The sequence below is a fragment of the Cryptomeria japonica genome, chromosome 7, assembly GCF_030272615.1.
Source record: "Cryptomeria japonica chromosome 7, Sugi_1.0, whole genome shotgun sequence".
Taxonomy (NCBI): Eukaryota; Viridiplantae; Streptophyta; class Pinopsida; order Cupressales; family Cupressaceae; genus Cryptomeria; species Cryptomeria japonica.
The window spans coordinates 287,196,838-287,215,094 of NC_081411.1; the positions used below are offsets into that span (position 1 = coordinate 287,196,838).

General features: G+C 40.5%; 1 protein-coding gene across 1 annotated transcript in view; it reads right to left on the reverse strand.

Moving 5' to 3' along the window:
* The window catches only part of LOC131067289 (uncharacterized), a 112,304-nt gene extending 94,564 nt beyond the window's left edge, over positions 1-17,740 (reverse strand). Inside the window, exon 1 of the mRNA XM_058002243.2 lies at positions 16,887-17,740. Coding sequence (XP_057858226.1) covers positions 16,887-17,390 — 504 coding nt within the window. The 5' untranslated portion in view covers positions 17,391-17,740. The remainder of the gene's footprint in view (positions 1-16,886) is intronic.
* Between the last annotated feature and the right edge of the window lie 517 nt (positions 17,741-18,257).

The following is an 18,257-nucleotide window of genomic DNA, read 5'->3' on the forward strand; positions in this document are numbered from 1 at the left end:
CGCAAATGAACCAGGTGCTATTCACAGAGCAGGCCACAATGTCCGCATCAGCAAGTACGGGCCAACAAGCGAACAACAATGCAACCTCGGGAGGCTACCGAGATAACCGGTGGGGAGGACGAAACAACAATAACAACAATAACAACACAAGGAGCCGGATCCAATACGACTCCAAAGGTCGATCGATGGTACAATGCAGAGCGTGCAGCCAATGGGGGCACTTCGCCCGAGACTGCCCGAAGGGAGAGGCCACACAATATTTGTGCAAATGGTGCAGCCCGGGAGACCACAAAGACGCCACCTGCCCGAAGTCCGACGTCAACTTGCTCAATGTCGAGGAAACCAAAGAAGAGGAAGTGTTGGTCGTAACCCGCGCCCAAGCCAAACACGCAATGTGCCCAGACCCGGAGATGGAGAAGCGAAGGGCACGGGAAGCACGAGAAGAAATTGAGAAAGAGATACGAGAAAGAGCGAAGGCAAATGGTACGGGGAGTACTTCTAGCCGACCGGAGGCGAAGGATGCTATACTAAATCAAATTTTAAAATTAAAACTGGAGGTGCCTGTGAAGGTACACGACCTCCTCCAGACGATGCCTCAATTACGAACGGCGTTGCTGAATAATCTCTCCCAACCACGCACCAATACCAACCACCGCACAGATGTTCCTGGGGGGTCTGCAATAGACCCCATGCTACTAGCAGTTAACACTGGAAGGAACTCGGCCATTATGGAGATGGGTATCCTTGGCACCATTCTAACCGATACCATCATCGATGGTGGATCAGGAGTGAATGTTCTTCCAGAAGAAACCTGGCGGAAGCTGGGGAAACCGACGCAATGGCCATCTACATTCAATCTACTCGGAGCAGATCAGCATGGAATCAAACCCATCGGGACATTGATGGGCCAACAAGTTACCATCGGGACGCAACCCTTCATACTAGATTTTGTGGTAATCCCACTCAAGAAGAAGGGGTACGACGCCATCTTAGGCAAAGGGTGGCTGGTTACAGCAAAGGTGAACCACGACTGGAAAAAGAACACCCTTTCTATGGAGAAAGGGGGGCGGAAGTACACCATTGATCTGAGTACCCAGGTTGTCGACGAGGAACTGGCATCATCTTCGGAATCAGAGGGTGAAGGAAAAGGTGACCTAAGGGACGAAGGACGAGGCTGCAGGGAGCCCAATGACGAAGGGATTCTCAAACTAGGAGAGTGCTCCGAGGATGAGAAGGGGTCATTGAACGGGCTCTTCCACTGGCAGATGGAGGATTACGAAATGTTCCAAAGCTACAAGCTCGAAGTAGAGGAACCAGAGCAAGCAACGGAGGAGGTGTACCTGCCAGAATACAGAGAATATTGGAAGGGAGACGCCCCAAACCTCGATGACGTAGATAATCCAAAGATTAATTGTGTCGGCAACGATTGGAACCCTGTGTGGAAGGCCGCAACTTTCAAAATCTTTATTCTTCTTCTTCTTATGTACGGGAAGGAGACCGTGGTCCCTGTAGAATTTGTGGTTCCAGGTCTTCGGATGGCCATTGAAAATAGACTTGCCACCAACGGGTCCAAATTGAAACTCGTCCACGTGAAGCGCGCAGGGGACCCGAGAGGCCGGACGGACACCCGAGAGCCCGGAGGGGGAACCGAGAGGATGGAAGGGGACTCAAGAGGCACAGGACCATAGCAAGAGACTCTCGGGCGAGGAAAACCGAGAAGGATGAAGGGCGATCCCAGAGGCATGGGACCCGAGCCGAAGACTCTCGACAATTAGATTATATAAAAATTTAAAAAATTAAAAAACCATCGTACGGCAGTTGACCGTATGGCTGAAAAGAAAAAAAAGAAAAGAAGGCGCATGATGGTGGGGACCACAATGCGGTGGACCACCGACGGTGGAACCACCTATCGGTGGGACCACCATGCGGTGGACCACCGACGGTGGAACCACCTATCGGTGGGACCACCATGCGGTGGACCACCGACGATGGAACCACCGAAGGTGGGACCACCATGCGGTGGACCACCGACAGTGGAACCACCGTGCGGTGGACACCCGCACACATAAACTCCCGCAAAAACAAAGTGCAAAACACAAAAACGCACGCAAAGGAAAAATACGCAACCCACGCACGCGAAAAAAAAAAAAAAAGACGCAGCCGCACAACCACGCAGCCGTACAAACACACACGCAACCGCTTCGTCGTCAGTGGTCACTGTACGGTTGAACTACATTGGGCATGCGGAAGGAGGACCGTACGGTGTGCACAGTTGAGCATGTTGTCCGTACGCTGGAGGTGTGTCCGTACGGTAAGGAGGGATATTGACCGCACGGGAAGTTGTCCGTATGCTGGAGGTGTGTCTGTACGTTGGACATGTGTCCGTACGGTAAGGAGGTTGTTGACCGTACGGGGAGGTTGTATGGTCGGGGTGCCATCGAGGACATTACAGAGGAAACCAAAAAAAAAAATGACGACGACCAGATTGAAAAATCATTCGATGACATATGGAGCCAAGACGCTGAAAATATTAGAGTGGAGAAGAAGGGTTTTGACACCTTAAAATATCACAGAAATGATGTGCGCCATGGACTTTCGTATGGTTCTGAGAGTTGTAAATTGGTGTTGGCACCTGGGGCGCTGCCCCCGGACCCCACGAGGGGGGCGCTGCCCCTCGACCCCCAGTTTATTTTTTGAGCTACAGTACACTTGTTGGAGTTGGGCGAAGGGCATTAGAGATGTCACGGTAAGTGTTGTGGTTGTCCGTACTGTGAGAAGGAAGCTTGAAGCTAAGCATTGGTGAGGGAAGGCATTGCAGGTCCGTGCAATTGTATGACAGCAGAGAGTTATTCAATTCAGTTAGCAGCCTTTGGGGAGTGTGATGGAGGATCGGAGGTGTCTCCTAGCCTTTGTGGCCGAAGGTTGTGGCCACCTCCAGGTAGGAATGGTACGCTTGAGGAACTTGGAGTATGTCTCAGCTGGACGTAAGGTTGCCTTGGTGGATGCATAGAGGGCTCGGGAGGAGCTGACCACCAGGTTGGAGGCAGTAGTAGCGTGAGACTTAGCTCAGCGTACCCAAGAGTTGGATGCCGCGAGGACAGCGCGGGTGCCTATCGAGGACAAATTGGCTAGGGACACAGTATCATTTGAGTAGCAGTTGGTGGAGGCTGAGACCGAAAAGCATGTTTTGCAGACAAGTTTGGTTTAGGCACAAGAGGACTTTGATGTCAAAAGAAGCAATAATGGTGAAATCCGCACTTGAGCATCGGATGGTAGCAGAAAAGGGTTTTCAAGCGAGGACGCAGCAAGTGTAGGGGTTCCAGGCTCAACTGGTGTCAGCCGTTCGCTACCTTGGTTTTGTTTAATGTCATTTCTATTTTTGTATTAAGTCGTCCGGAGACGACTTCTTTTCTTTTGGGGGGGATGATGTTGGCTGCAATATTGTACACAGAAATAAAACTAGTTAATTAAGTTGTAATTGTCTTGGTTAGTTGGCAACCGCGGGGTGGTAGTTGCGGTGCGACGGTTGGCGCTCGCACCCCCTCGGTACCTTTAAATACTTCCGAATGTAACTTGTGAGGGAACAACAACACTTAGGAATGGAATAACATCTAATATATTGCATCTGATATCTATGGCACTATTATTCTGCATTACGTACTTTATGCTTTAAGTTATTCACCCGAGAGGGCAAACATAAGCCCCCCCAAAACAAGTACATGAAATGGCACTTATAAAGGAGTATGTTCTACAATAACACCCCCCAAAATAGCTCAATAAGGAGACCCTTATCAAATTGCGATCCTTGGCACTTTATAAATAGTGTGATTACAAAGTTGAAGTTGATTTTTGAAAATTATACAATGTCCAATGTGGACCAAAAAGTTGAAAGTACAATCAAATGATAGGATAAAAACAAATAGCCAACACCAATGGGTAGTGCTTGAAAAATCTTCTCCTTTCAAAATGGTAGGAACCAAATCCAATTATGTTTGGAAAAGTTATGAGATATAGAACTTCAAAAAATTGAGATTGCATAACAAAGTCTATGAAAAAATCAATTTTAGAAAAAACCTTGGAGTCATGAATAGAAACCAACATCATGACAAATTACTAAGAAAATGGCCTATTTGAAAAAAAACGCACCAAAAAGTACTTTTCCATGGTCAAGATATGGGCCTCTAAAGTTAACCTATAAATTTGAAACTGCCAATGAGGGGTGTCCTTACCCCTAGTGTCATGTCCCCTCTTTGAGAATTTGATCAAATACCATTATCGATAGACATACCTCAGTGAATAAGGAGCAGTGAATAAGCCTATAATATATGACAACGATTACATGGTATCAGATATATGATAGTGACTAAAAGAGAAAGCAACGATTATGAAGAATGATAAGCAATTAAGTATGTGTAGCAGTGATTCAACGGAAGGATAAATCAGCGATAATGAAGAAGAGACAATGATTATGTAATTAAGAAAATTGTAGAGGATCGGCAATTATATTGATCAAGCAATCTAAGACGATGACTAAAGGCAGCGATAAGATCTGTGTATATCAAATGCAGTGATCAGAAAGAAAGAAAAAATAAATGTTAATAAGATATTATATAATAACAAGATATTATAAATGTAAATGAGATATTATAATATTAATCATTATCAATATTATAAATATTATTAAGTTTGAACAAGACTAAAGTCAAAAGCCAAGCATTGTTTAATACCACAATTTGTTAATAACAAATCGTTGAAGAAAAGTCACGATTTACTTTATACTCATAATGGCTGCAATATTAATATGAATAGCCACGGTTAGAAAGTCATGGGCTTAGACTTTGAAAAGCCACGATAAAACTTAGACTTTGAAAAGCCACGATGGAACTTAAACATTGTGAAGCTACAGTGGAACAAATAGCTTTTAAGTGTCACAAACTAATGAATATGACTTTTCAGAAAAAGACGTATTGTTCCATCACATGTAGGTATATGAATGCATAAAGCAGTTTTCAAGATGGGGGTAATGCAGAGAGTACAAGGAGATGGCAAGGAGACAGAAAAAGAAAGACGCACATAAACAGTGACTTCGTTCTGGTCTCACGGGTATGTAGAATATTACCCAGCATTAGTAACTACAATAGCAAATATAAAAATATCTATCTATTTCCCTGTATTTGTATAATTATATATATATATATGCAAATGGAACAGTTAGTAATCTGTATGAAGTTAAAGGAGAATATAAATACTGATCATATATACAGTAAATATATATATATATATATCAAAGAACAAGTTTACGATTTAAATTAAATCAAATATTAAATAAAGAGTTAATCCATGGTTCAAGAATAAATAGATAATAAGATAAACAAATAAATTGATAATTTCTGAAACATAAATAAGAATGACTTTAAACCGTCTAAATCATAATCAGTTCTGTATTTTCTATTCTCCAAGGGAGATGGGTGCTGCTACGGAAGTGTTGGTGTCTGTTTTATCATCTACCAAACATTAGGATAGGATACCCCAAAGCATTCTATCCTCTCTTGAAAAATCACTACTGATTCCAAGGTCTATATGTGCGAATGAGCGACTTTAGTGGAATAGCTTCTTGGGTAGTGTATGCTGAAATTTCAAGGGGGACTTACGTTGACAAGTATCTTGAACTGCTGAACTTAGATGGATTTGGCAATTTTAGGCTCTTCTTCTTTTTTTGGGGGGGGGATTTTCAGGGATTTAGACTTTCAAAGAAAGGAGAAAAGGATAGGGTTTAGGATTAGATTAATCCTACGAACTCTGGAGACGGTATCAACTGGGTGCTCTCGAGAAACCAAACTCTACTTCGCCACACTAGGGACAACTACACAAAGCCAGTGCAATCTTCAGTGGGTTGTGCTTATGATCGAGATATTGGGATGCACATAGGACGGGCTCAGACTAACTTTGCACGGTAGAATGGAAATCATCCATTTACCAAAAGTATGAGCGGAGATTACACAATCAATTGATACTTATCAAATCCTTCACTCAAATTAACAACAATGAAAGCAAATCTATATTAACTTTAACTAAGTATTGAAGAATTTTTTGAGACCATGCAGATCATTCAAATAATAGGGATTACAAAGCAGAGCACATGCAATATATTATTTGGAAATGACCTTTCGCAACAATACATCAAAAAAAACCTCACACTATCCAAATGAGAGGAAGTAGCCTTATATAGTTTTTCAGAAATCAATGAACGACCGAGATCAAACAGTGATCAAGGGCCCAGATTGAAAGCTACAAACCCTAATTAGGGTTTCCCAAAACTAACTACCCTCGACCAATGAGAAAATTACATTTGGGACACTTGTCCTTCTTGCTAAATATGAACCATCAATGAAAATAGAAGGTTGTTGCATTGTGAAGTGTGTCCTTCTAGAAGCTTCTGGATAAGTCAAGTTCATCAAACCTGGACATGCTGACTTGGAACGATCTAATTGGTTGGAAGATGACGAGGCGCCACCTCAACGTGTTGGATGTCTTCCTTGAATTTTCCAATTTGTGTCAAGAAATTGTCTAAGTATGGAAATATGATTCCTTCTTGTCACCATTTGATTCTGCTTGGGAGCTTGTCTTTTTTAATTTCTTCAAGAGATGAAATCCTTCAAGAAGTTGGAAATTTATTTAACTTTTCCATATTTTCACCAAGTCTAAGAACTTTTTCTTTCTTGATGCCTTGAGATTCTTTCAAGTGCCTCGAATTTGGAGAAGAAATCTCTTCGCGAAGTATTTCTCATACTTAGCCAAATTTTGGCCCTCTCTATGCTTGGACGAACCTTGCTCGTGGTCCTATCTTGAATTCTAGATTTGGCTTGAAACTCCATTTGTGTTTTTGTGACGATCCTGCCTTCAGCTGCCAATTTATGTTCCGTGGGAGGAGGGTAAAAGCTCTGGATAACCCCTTGCAAATATGAAATGATAGGATCAAGTTGTTCAGACATTTGATGTGATCATGCCCTCCCTCTTGATACCATGAAATTTGGAGAAGAATTTCTCCATGCCTTCATCATAATTGAAGAAATTGGAATTTTCTCTGTGAAACATTTCCCATACTTAGCCAAATTTTGGCTATCTTCACGCCCAGATGAACCTTGCCTGTGAACTTGTCCTCAATCTTTCGTTTGGCTTGAAACTCCAGCTGCAATCTCTATGATGATCCCTCTTCTATTTCCTCGTGCAACCTGTAAAACCAAAGGAAATCAAGTTAGAAATCTATCTTGGATTAAACAAAATCGAGGTTGCGAACGGCTAAGTGTTTGGAGATTTCATTTCATTTTCATACTTAGCCATAAAAACTGAAATTTCATCCTCAAAACCCTTCAGTCTTCAAGGGTGGTTGTGATCGTAAATCAACACCAAGTGCTATAACTCTGAAAATTTCTTATACTTAGCCAAAAAAAATTATTTTCATTCTCTAGAAGTTCAAATAAATTTACTAAAAATCATTTCTTAAAATCTGAAAAATACTCAGAAAATTCAAGAACGATTCATTAACTCTTCATTATGGTGGTTGTCTTTCTCAAAAATCTATGAAACTTTTGTCAAAAAAGTTTATCCAACCTCCAGCACTGTTCAAAACTTTCTCCAGATGATCTTCAAACTGAAAATACTTTACTAAGCTCTCCTTAGTAACTTCGAATTTCTTGGTGTAGAAATGAGGTTTACAACGAAGTATTTGTAAATAAGTTAAATCCTCAATTAGAAACACTTAAAATCTTCCAACTCATACTTCCAATTCTAACTTCGCTCTTTAGGAAAGTGTTGTCATGTTTCCAAGTTTGAAGAAAATATCTTCCAAAAGTTTCCAATTTGGCTATAAGTTTGAAATATCTATTAATCTTCCAATATTCTCTTTTAAAAACTTTCCATTTTGGATTTAAGTTCAAAATCTTTATCAATCTCCAAATATCCTCTTCAAAAAACTTTCTATTTTAGTCTCTAGGTTCGAAATCTTGGAGGATTTTCATGACATCACTTGCATTCTTATTGATTTTGTTTGACTTTCATGTGTAGGCGGACTTTTGGAGGCTTACCTTCATCTTCCTCAAACTTGGGCGGACTTTCCTTACCTCTCCAAGGCATGGCGGAGTTTGAGAAGGCCTTCACATGGCCTAGAGCGGAGTTTTGAAGATCTTCTTTGATGCTCTTCCTTTGCACGGCGGAGTTTTAAGACATCTTTTACAACCTTTGAAGGCCACCTAGGACGGAGTTCTATCTTCCTCGACATGGCGGACTTTTGCTGGTCTTCAACCAGCATGACGAACTTTTAGAGGCTCTCTATCATCTCCTTGGATAGGGCGGACTTTGGTGTTATTTCCACCAAGGCAGAGTTTGAACTACCTTCTCCTAGAGCGGACTTCTATGGCATCTCCTCATGGCGGACTTTGGAGGGTCTCACGGATAGGGCGGAATTTAGGTAAGACCCTCATATCTTCTTTCCTCACTCCACAAGTCATAGGGCGGAGTTTAGAGGTGGCACCAAGGAGGGCGGAGTTTTGAGCTCCCTCTTCTTAGTCTTCTTAACCTATGGCGGACTCTTGGTCAACCTCTTTATGGAGGACATCTAAGACACCTCTTCAACATTTGAAGGCCTAGGGCGGAGTTTTAGAGGGTCTCCAACATGGGCGGGCTTTTGACAAAGCATGACCACCACTTGGCATGCTTGGGCGGGGTTTTGATGGCCCTCCCACATGGTATGGCGGAGTTTGGAAGGCTCTCTTCAAGGCGGAGTTTAGGAAGTCTTCAACCAGCATGGCGGACTTTTGGTCTACCTCTATGGCGGACTTTGGAGAATGCCATGACTATCTTCATCATCAAGTTTTGGGCGGAGTTTGGGAGGCCTTAAGAGGCTTACACACCATCATGAGCGGACTTTAAACATCCCTCCAACATGGCGGAGTTTGGAGAGCCTTTTCCTTGGGCGGACTTTGATGCCCCTTCCATCTTGGGCAGAGTTTTATGACCTCTCCACCAAGCATGGCGGACTTTAGAGACACCTCCTAAGGCGGAGTTTTGATAGGTCTCTACATAGCCTATGGCGGAGTTTAGACAAGGCTCCCACATGGCTATGGCGGACTTTGGAGGTGGCTCTATCAAGGCGAATTTTGGCTAAGGCATAGGGCGGACTTTAGAGCATACCCCCTATGGCGAACTTCTAGACATCTCCCTCATGTTGCTAGGGTAGGGCAGACTTTGGAGTGCTGGCCACCAAGGTGCTAGGGTAGAGCGGACTTTAGACTTCCCTCCCCTTAGCCTTCCTAACCTATGGCGGACTTTGGAGGTTGCTCCTATATGGCCTAGGAAGACTTTGAAGACCACTGCCAAGGCTTCTCCAAGACAATGGTGGACTTTGGAGTGTTGGCCTTCATGACCTCCCACACCCATGGCATCATTTATATATAAGGCTCAAGGCGGACTTTGATGGGTCCTGAACACATGGCGAACTTCTGGAAGGTCTTCTCTTCATGGCCTCCTGCATCATGGTGGAGTTTGAACCTACAACAATTCTTCAAAACCCTTGTTAGCCAGACTTAGAAGAATTTTCAGAGAAATTTCAAAATTTCACAGTTCAGTCAAATTTAACCGGATTAACCTGAAATTTGAAATCCATGCCTAGGTGGATCATCTGAGGCATCACGCCCCCTAAAATGTAGGGATTTGGCTTTTTGGGTCAAGACTTGGAATTTTCGGATCCCGGTCGAGGCAGGTCAGTGGCAACAGTGCAAAGCCTATGTACCCATTCCGAAAAAGCAAAAAAGCAGACTTCCTAAAAATAGAAAGAAAACTTTCTAAAAATAGCCATACCGAGGATTGGACCAGAAATGCCAAAAATGAAACTTCCTAAAAAATAGGAAAAAGCAAAAAACAAATTCATCCAGATCGATTGCGATCTTCGTCCTTTGGCCTCTCTAAGCACTTTGAAGGTGTTCTGACTCTAGAATCACTTGTTTTGCAAAAAAAACTAACTTCCGATCTTAGGACTTGAAATGTTCAAAACTGAGCAAGGCTTGGCAAAATTGGAGTGAAAGGTCACGGGCGCTAACAAAAACCCTAGAAAGCAGGAAAAGAGAGGGTCCCCATTTGCAATGGGGCGATGTGTGAAAAAGGTCACAACAGGAAGGACGGAGTAAAACCATCCGATAGAAAGCCCCAAGGGTGAAAGACTCCTCCTGAAATCTGGGCTGCAGGCCCCAAAGGTGAATGGACTGAGTTCAGTAATCTGGGCTACCTTAAAGAGGTTGTGTCAAGCACCCTAGGCAGCCAAGCCCTCTTCTAGGAATGGGATCAGATTGGTTTGGATTTAGGCATGGTTTTAATGGCATCATAAGTTATATTATAGAGAATTAGTTAGTTATGCTTAAGTAATCATGATAGAAGGTAGTAACATAGATGTTGCTCTTGGGAATTGACAGCCTACAAATAGGGGACATTACAATTAGTATTAGAGCTTTGATCTTGCCATCCTGCAGGGTAAAGACAATTCAACTGACTATTCTAGTTAATAAGAAAGAATCTAATAATTAATGAATAGAGTATATTCACGTGTATGCTTCATGCTTATGTGCTCTCTGCTTAAGAACTACGTAAATTCATGCTTATGCGCCATATGTATGCATTTATGCTTCATGTCATTATGACTTATGAGTGAATTGATGTGTATACTTCATATGCTATGTATATTCTCATATATGCTTCATGATTGATGTGTCTTCAGCATACCCACTCTATAAGTGCATTTCTCATATATGCTTGTACCTTATGTGTATGTACTACTTCATTGTTTACATGTATGATATGTGGGTGACTCATGCCTTATGCATATTCATGTGTATACTCCATGCGTATTTGTTTATCCATGCTTCGTAATGGACATGTTGGCTTTCTGCCTAATGTGTTTTCCACGTGTGTTTTTCTCATGTATGCCTTGGTCTTAAGTGTACTTATGTGCATGATTCATGCCTTACATGTATTCCTCTGTATACTTCATGATTCATGCCTTTCGTGTATTCATATGTATGATTCATGCTTTACATAGCTGCTTCATGCCTTATGTGCTTTGCTTCATGTTTTACGTATATCTATGTGTGTTGTTTCTTGCCTTACATATATTCATGGCTTCATGCCTTACGGTTTTGCTTCTTGCCTACATGTGTCCATTATTTCATGCCTTATGTGTACACTTCATGTCTTATGATGTTTATGTGTGTTACTTCATGCCTCACATGTATACTTTATACTACATGTATACCGCATGCCACAAGTGAATTCATGTGTATACTTCATGCTAATGTGTTACGCGTATTCATGTGTACGCTTCATATGTATTCAAACCATATGTTTTATGTGCGGGCTTCCTGCCTTAAGCGTATACTTCATATTTTAAAGTATATTCATATGCCTTATGTATGCTTATATGATTGCTCCATGTTGTCATTCCTAAGGTATGCCTTATGTCTATATTACAAAGTTCCCAGACTCGGACTCGACTCGGACTCGGCAAGGCCGACTCGACTCGTGACTCGGCTATGACTCGGCAACGACTCGGCAATGACTCGGCAAAATTAAAAAAAACTTGAAATTAAGAGATTTTTAACAATTTAAAACTTGTTTCATGCACCCATTATTGAATAAAGCCCAATTATAATGTGTGCTAGCTTGTTATGCCATGAAAGGCATGCTGGTAGAGTATCTACTTGTTTGGGGCTTTTGTTTAGTATTTTCTTTGGCCAAATTGAAATTTTGGGAGCACCAACATGAGACATCATGAACATCTTCACTTGGAAATTGTAAGGAATGCTTGTGTATGGTAGCATTAAATAGTGTGCTTTTTGAACTTAGGTTTTACCTTGGGACTATAGTTGACCTTGGTCTTTCTTGGACCTCTTAGTTTTTAAGCTATATATATGCTGGATGGAAGGGGAAATTGTGAGGCCAGAAGGGTTTGGAATATGCTCCTCAGAGACATGTCCCTTGCCAAAAATAACCTTGTGCCCCATGGGGGAATTTTTTGGGATGTGGGGATAGGTAGGAAATATCCCCAACTCACCCCCTTTTTTCAAAATTTTAAGAAACATCCCTGTTGTGAGGTACTCACACATCGCCCCATTGCAAATGAAGACCCCCACTTTTTGCTTTCTAGGGTTAGCTCTTTTAGTTTTGTTGTTGGTCGTTTTAGTGTCTTAGCCTTTGCATTAAAGGGATTGAGTTTCTCAAAGGTCATCAAATCAGGTGGATCTCCTCAAGGTGGAGTGAAGGAGGTTAGGTCAGTTGAGTGATTAGGGGTTATTTAGATCATTCCTAGGGTTCTTGTGTACTATCTGGTCACGCTTCAAGTTGCTAAATCAAACCTTGGTTGAATGCATAGTGTCCTCCTAGGTCCCATCCCTTACATCATGGTCAGAGTGAACTCGCCTTAAAAGTCTGGAATGTCATCCTGATCCTGAAATGGCCTGAAATTTGACTAAGTCTGGAAATTTGAAGGATCCTCCAAAAACTAGATTTTGCATTATAACTCATGGAGGTCCGAAACCACTCTCAAACATCCTGATAATATATATCGAATATAACTTAAAGTATAAGAAAGAGAAAAGACATAAGGAAATGTCACTTATACTTAAATGTTATATTTCATATATGAATCCTGACGAACATACTAACCTGTCAAACAAGTCAAAGCATTGACCTGTAGTGGCCGAGTTTTGGAGCTTGGACTCGGCGAGTTTTGCCATAACTCGCCTGACTCGCGAGTCAGGCGAGTTATGGTCAAAACTCGCCGAGTCCGAGTCCCGAGTCAGCAAAACTCGCCGAGCTTGGCTCGACTCGCCAACTCGGTGAACTCGCCTGACTCGCGGCGAGTTTGGGAACTCTATGCTTTGCATTATGTTTTTTGTGTTTTCATGTGTTTATTCCGTGCGTATTTCTATGCCTTTCCCAAATGCTTCTTTACTACAGGACTGATGTGTTTTCGGAATGCTTACTCCATGTGTATTTTCTAAGCGTTGGTATCATGAATGCTTTCTGACTTACATGCGATTGCTCATGCTTACAACTTGTGTGTTTACATAAGTGTCTTTCCCATAACTTGTAAATTCATGCATGCATTCAGCTGTGTAAATCATGTCTCCTGTGTATGATTCATGTCTTGCAGTGTACACTTCATGCCTTACATATGTTCATATGTACACTTTATGCTTCTGCCTCCATTGTATTTGTGTAATGCTGTAAATTCTTCATGCCTTACATGTCTATGCTGTTGTGGATATGCTTGTTTATATACTGGCTTCATGTACAATGTGTCTTCAACAAAAAAACTTTGTGGGTATTTTGTATGTGTACCCCTCTCGGTTATGTATCTTGTATGTATGTTTCATGCTTTATGCTTACTTATTTGTTTGACCCATGTATGTCATGTTTTCAGCATGCTAAATGCATGTGTGTACCTTATGTTTAATTTGTTGATTTTATGATCAGACTGATAACAAAGAACATAAAACAATAAATGCAATACACATAACACAGTAGTACCCTGGGAAAACCTCCCTCTTGGAGGTGAAAAACCCAGCAACAATTATCTCAGTTTATATTGGATCAAACACAGTAGCACAATTACAACATTCCCATGCTAGGGCAGACTTATCTGAAATGCTATGACCTTGACAATCCTTTAAATGCGGGCGGACTTGGAAGAAGTTGTGCACCATGTCCAATCTTCTTCAAGGCGGACTTAGTCATGTCTTTGCTCTTACCACATGGCGGACTTGCTCATGTCTTTGCACCTTTCTACATGGGCGGACTTCAAGAGACATGTGCACCACATCCAATCAAGGGCGCAGTTCATAGGACTTGTGCACCATAGCATGGGCGGACTTCCTTGCTTCCATGACCAAGCTAAGTCCCTTCCAAAGTGGACTTCATGACATTTATGCACCAAGTGTGAGCGGACTTGATCAATCTTATACACCATGAGGGCGGACTTCAAGAGACCCTTGACCATATGAACCTCTTTGCTGGGTGGACTTGGAGAGAGTTGATCCCCATGATAACCAGATTTGAAACCTTCATAACTTATGCAATCCTACTTGGATCATCTTGAAATTTGAAAATCACAAACCATTTTACCGTTGAATTCCTCTGGATCCCTAAAATTTAGAAACTTAACCTTTTTGGACAAAATTTGAATTTTGGGTGAAATTCTCAATCATTTTCGATATAACTCAAAGCCAACAGTGCAAACTCCAGATCCTCTTTCCAAAAATAGAAAAAGCAAGGATCCCTAAAAAATAGGAAAAACTTTCAAAAAATAGCCATTTTGGGGATTGTTGTTAAAGTGCTAAAAACAAAACTCCCTAAAAAAGGAAATAACGGAAAAAGAAAAACTTTCCAAAAATAGAAAGTTGTCCAAATTGACCCAAATTAATTGCAATCTTTGTCCTTCGGATTTCCTAGGCACATTGACGATATCTAAACTCTGTTTTGACCATGGTTTGCACAAACTGACTTATGACTTCCAAAACTCAAACCTTTCAAAACTGACAAAATTGGTGCCAGGAAGGTTGCGAGGCTCTAACAAAAACCCAAAAAGGCAAAAACAGGGGGGGGGTCCCCATTTGCAATGGTGCGATGTGTGAAAAAGGTCACAACAACACTTAACTACCATCAATCAAAGATTGATGAGGTAGTGGTGGCACTAGTGTACCTCAAATCAAGGTATACACATGTCATTATTAGATACCTATATGGGGGAGATTAAATATTCTTAATATCCTAGATAAGTTTATTAAATAGGTACAATATCACACATAGGATAAAAATTATCATTGGTGAAGTATAAATATTACACCAACAATAGACATAGCACACTAAATAATGTCAAAAACTAGGGCTTACGGAAAAGATAAAGTTAATTTTCCAAATGGATGCAAAACTAAGAATAGCAGCTCTCCTCATCCTTTTTGAGAAAAAGATCTCCAAGGGTAACACATTTAATTTAGTTTAGGCATAAACATCCACTAGTGACCAAGAATGGCTAATGGGGCTAAAGAAAGCATATGTTAAAAAAAAGGTATATGAAGCAACATATCTTAAAATTTCAATTCGAGAGAACCTGTGGCAACAATTGCAAGTTCAAAAGAAAAAGTTCAAAACCTACTTTTTAAAGTATTTTTTTAAACATTAAACATAAGATAAAAACCTAAAAAGTGCCTAAAACCCTAAAACGTGCCCATACTAAGAGTTGAATAATGTTATGGTATTTGAGCTCTTTGAGATTAATACAAGGAAGATGCTCACACATGGTGGTACCTCCACAAGCAAGATTATTTGTTCCTCCAACCTCTTGCAATCAAAATTCTATGAAAAGTAAGAATTTGTTTTTTAACATTCTTAGTATTCACCATTCTTTTACATTTTTTTATTTTAAAGTGGATTAACTTTCTCTCTAATTTCAACAAGTTACAAGTTATTCTTCAACTGAATGAAATTGGAGTACATACTCCTTTATCCACTCAATGATGCATAATCGGTTGACTTTAAAAAACAGAAAAATACTTGATTTATATTAATTCCAATTTGAGTCTCCTATCACATAAGGAAGCTGACTAGAAGGGGCAATGAAGAATTGGGATATTACCTCTGATTATGCCAACTTAAATGCATTTGTTGTAGAGCTTGCCAGAGTAGATGATGACAAGGCTTCTACACATGATGTACCTACTAGGAGTCGCACTGCATTAGTTTGTAGTTCAAATGATGTTGAACCAGGTGATGGCTTTGATCTAGATGCTTTTGATGAAGATCAAAGACCAAGTTACAGAATTTTTACTGTATTATTTTCAACTTTTGTAATTGTAATAATTTTTATTTGAATACTGACTCTGGGGTCCTAGTCATATGTGTTATATGACATAATATTGAAATTTTGAACTATCAATAAACAATTAATATTATCATAATCACTCACATCGATTAATGACAAAATATCATTCTATCAAAGATTCAAATGTCATTATTATTATATGAAATATCAGATGTATTTTCAATTCTATATATCTTTTAAATTTTTTGACACACATATGAAACACAGTCATACTGTATCCAGCCAGAAAAATTGTACTGATGCACCCTTACCGACCCCATACCAGAACCAGCAACTAAGTAGAAACTCTACTAGCATTTGAATGGTCAGGCTACTGCGTTATGGAATTCTGGTAAGTGCAGAGCTTACCACCACAATGGCCCAAGTTCAAGATCTCTGTGAGATAGCTTCAGCTATGATAATATAGTTACTATCCATGATAATGTGTGATAATGTGCTTGTTGTATACTGGGATGCATATGTGGAATTAAGTGCTCTCTTAAATGTTCCCAAAAGGAGAAACCTGTTGGATATAACACATCTGCAATAAATATGATACAAAAAGGGATTACAAGGCATTCAAATCGCTGCCCATATGTAAGTCGCCTTTAGCATGCCATTGGTTGATGTGTTAGCATCTGCTTTCTCTCCTATAATGAAGTGTGTCTTGTAAGACTATTTGAAATGTGATTGTTGTTCTTAAGTTTACAGAAAATAGAAAATTTAAACGAACAGTAACATATCCCTTGTTAGATTATCTCCAATGTGAATACTGTTCAAAAAGCTTACAGAAGCAAAACAAAAGTAACACGCTGGTATATCACTTGTGAGATTGATTCCTATGTGGATATTATTCTAAAGTTGACAGGACATATAATCACAGTGGCATGTCCCTATTAGAGGATTTTGTTCCACATTAATATATACTTATAAAAATCAATACCTGATTTAAAAACCAGAGTTTCTAGGTCTTGAGTCTTACCAGTCTGCGCTTTTTTTCTCTCGGAGAGTTGAGCTTCATAATTGTCTTAACCACTGCTATGACAAATGAGAGACCCATGTAGCCCAATGGCACCGCTAGTAACCATGGCAATGAAGTTTTTTTCACTCTGGGTCCAGGGATAGCCTGTATGACTGTTCCCGTGTACTCAACAAGATCCTCTGCCTTCTCCTGTATCCATGTCAACTCCACCTCTTCTTCTATGTATTCTTCCTCCTCTCTACCATTCACCTTCTTCCCTGCCTCTTTGCCTTTCTCAACAGGCCCCGCTGTGCTCTCATCAGATTGTTTCTTCGCTCTCCATGCCCTGCAGTTAACTACTTGCCTATCGTTATTCCCAAGCAATGGGTGCGCATAAGTGAATCCTAGGGGGCGACCCAAATGCAGAAACCTAGTATTGTGTATCAGGTTTTTGGGTTTTGCACTAGGACTGCAATATGAAGGAAGCTGGAACAGGAATATAGATTGCAGTTTGAGGGAAGACATCCTTACCAATGGGTTTATCGTCTAGAAATTGTTAAACCCAATGCCCTACATCACATTTTTCAAATTCTTTAATCAGCGTTTCAATTAAGTGTATACTCGTTTCTGTAACAGCTACTTTCTTCTTTCTATTATTAAGCAAAATCTCGAAAATGGGTGTTTCTTGTTGACTGGTTTTCAGGCTGATTCAATGCTATCTTGCATGTGATTTTGTTGCCTGCTATAGGCATCTTCACATACGCCAAACCGTCATTGGCAATTTGGCCGATATGTTCATGACTACCCTATTGAACCCCATGCTCCCGACTGGCTGGCTTTCTTCCAAATTATTACATCAAGAAGAGATCCGAAAAACAATTAAGCCTTTTCTTAATTTTAATTTTATTGAGTTCGGATAACTAAAGAGAAAAACAATCTTTTTGAAATGTTTTGTGTCTGGTTTTAATAATAGCTTTTAACATTGATGAAGTCAAAAATAGTTTATGGGATTTCTCAATATTATATTTATTGTCAATGGGCCCTTGGTTCCAAATGAGCCCACTAGGGATCAAGCCTTGTTGAGTGCTAGGCTCCGACATCATAAGAGATGAGGTCGTGATCGTGCCTCGGGCGAACTTGGCGGAATGGATACCCCTCGCGGGCTTCATGCCCTTGTTGGGTTGTCATGCTCGCAAGTCTGGACCTCCATCAAAAAAAAATTATTATTATATTTATTAAATGAATATTGAATATAAGTTGTAGCTAAATTATTTATGTATTTGGTTCACGTAACTTTTGAAGTGTTCTTGTTTCTATTGTATGTGGGTACAAAAGATACATACTTTCTCTTCCCACACCTCCTTTAGTCTTTTCCATCTACTTGTAGCATCA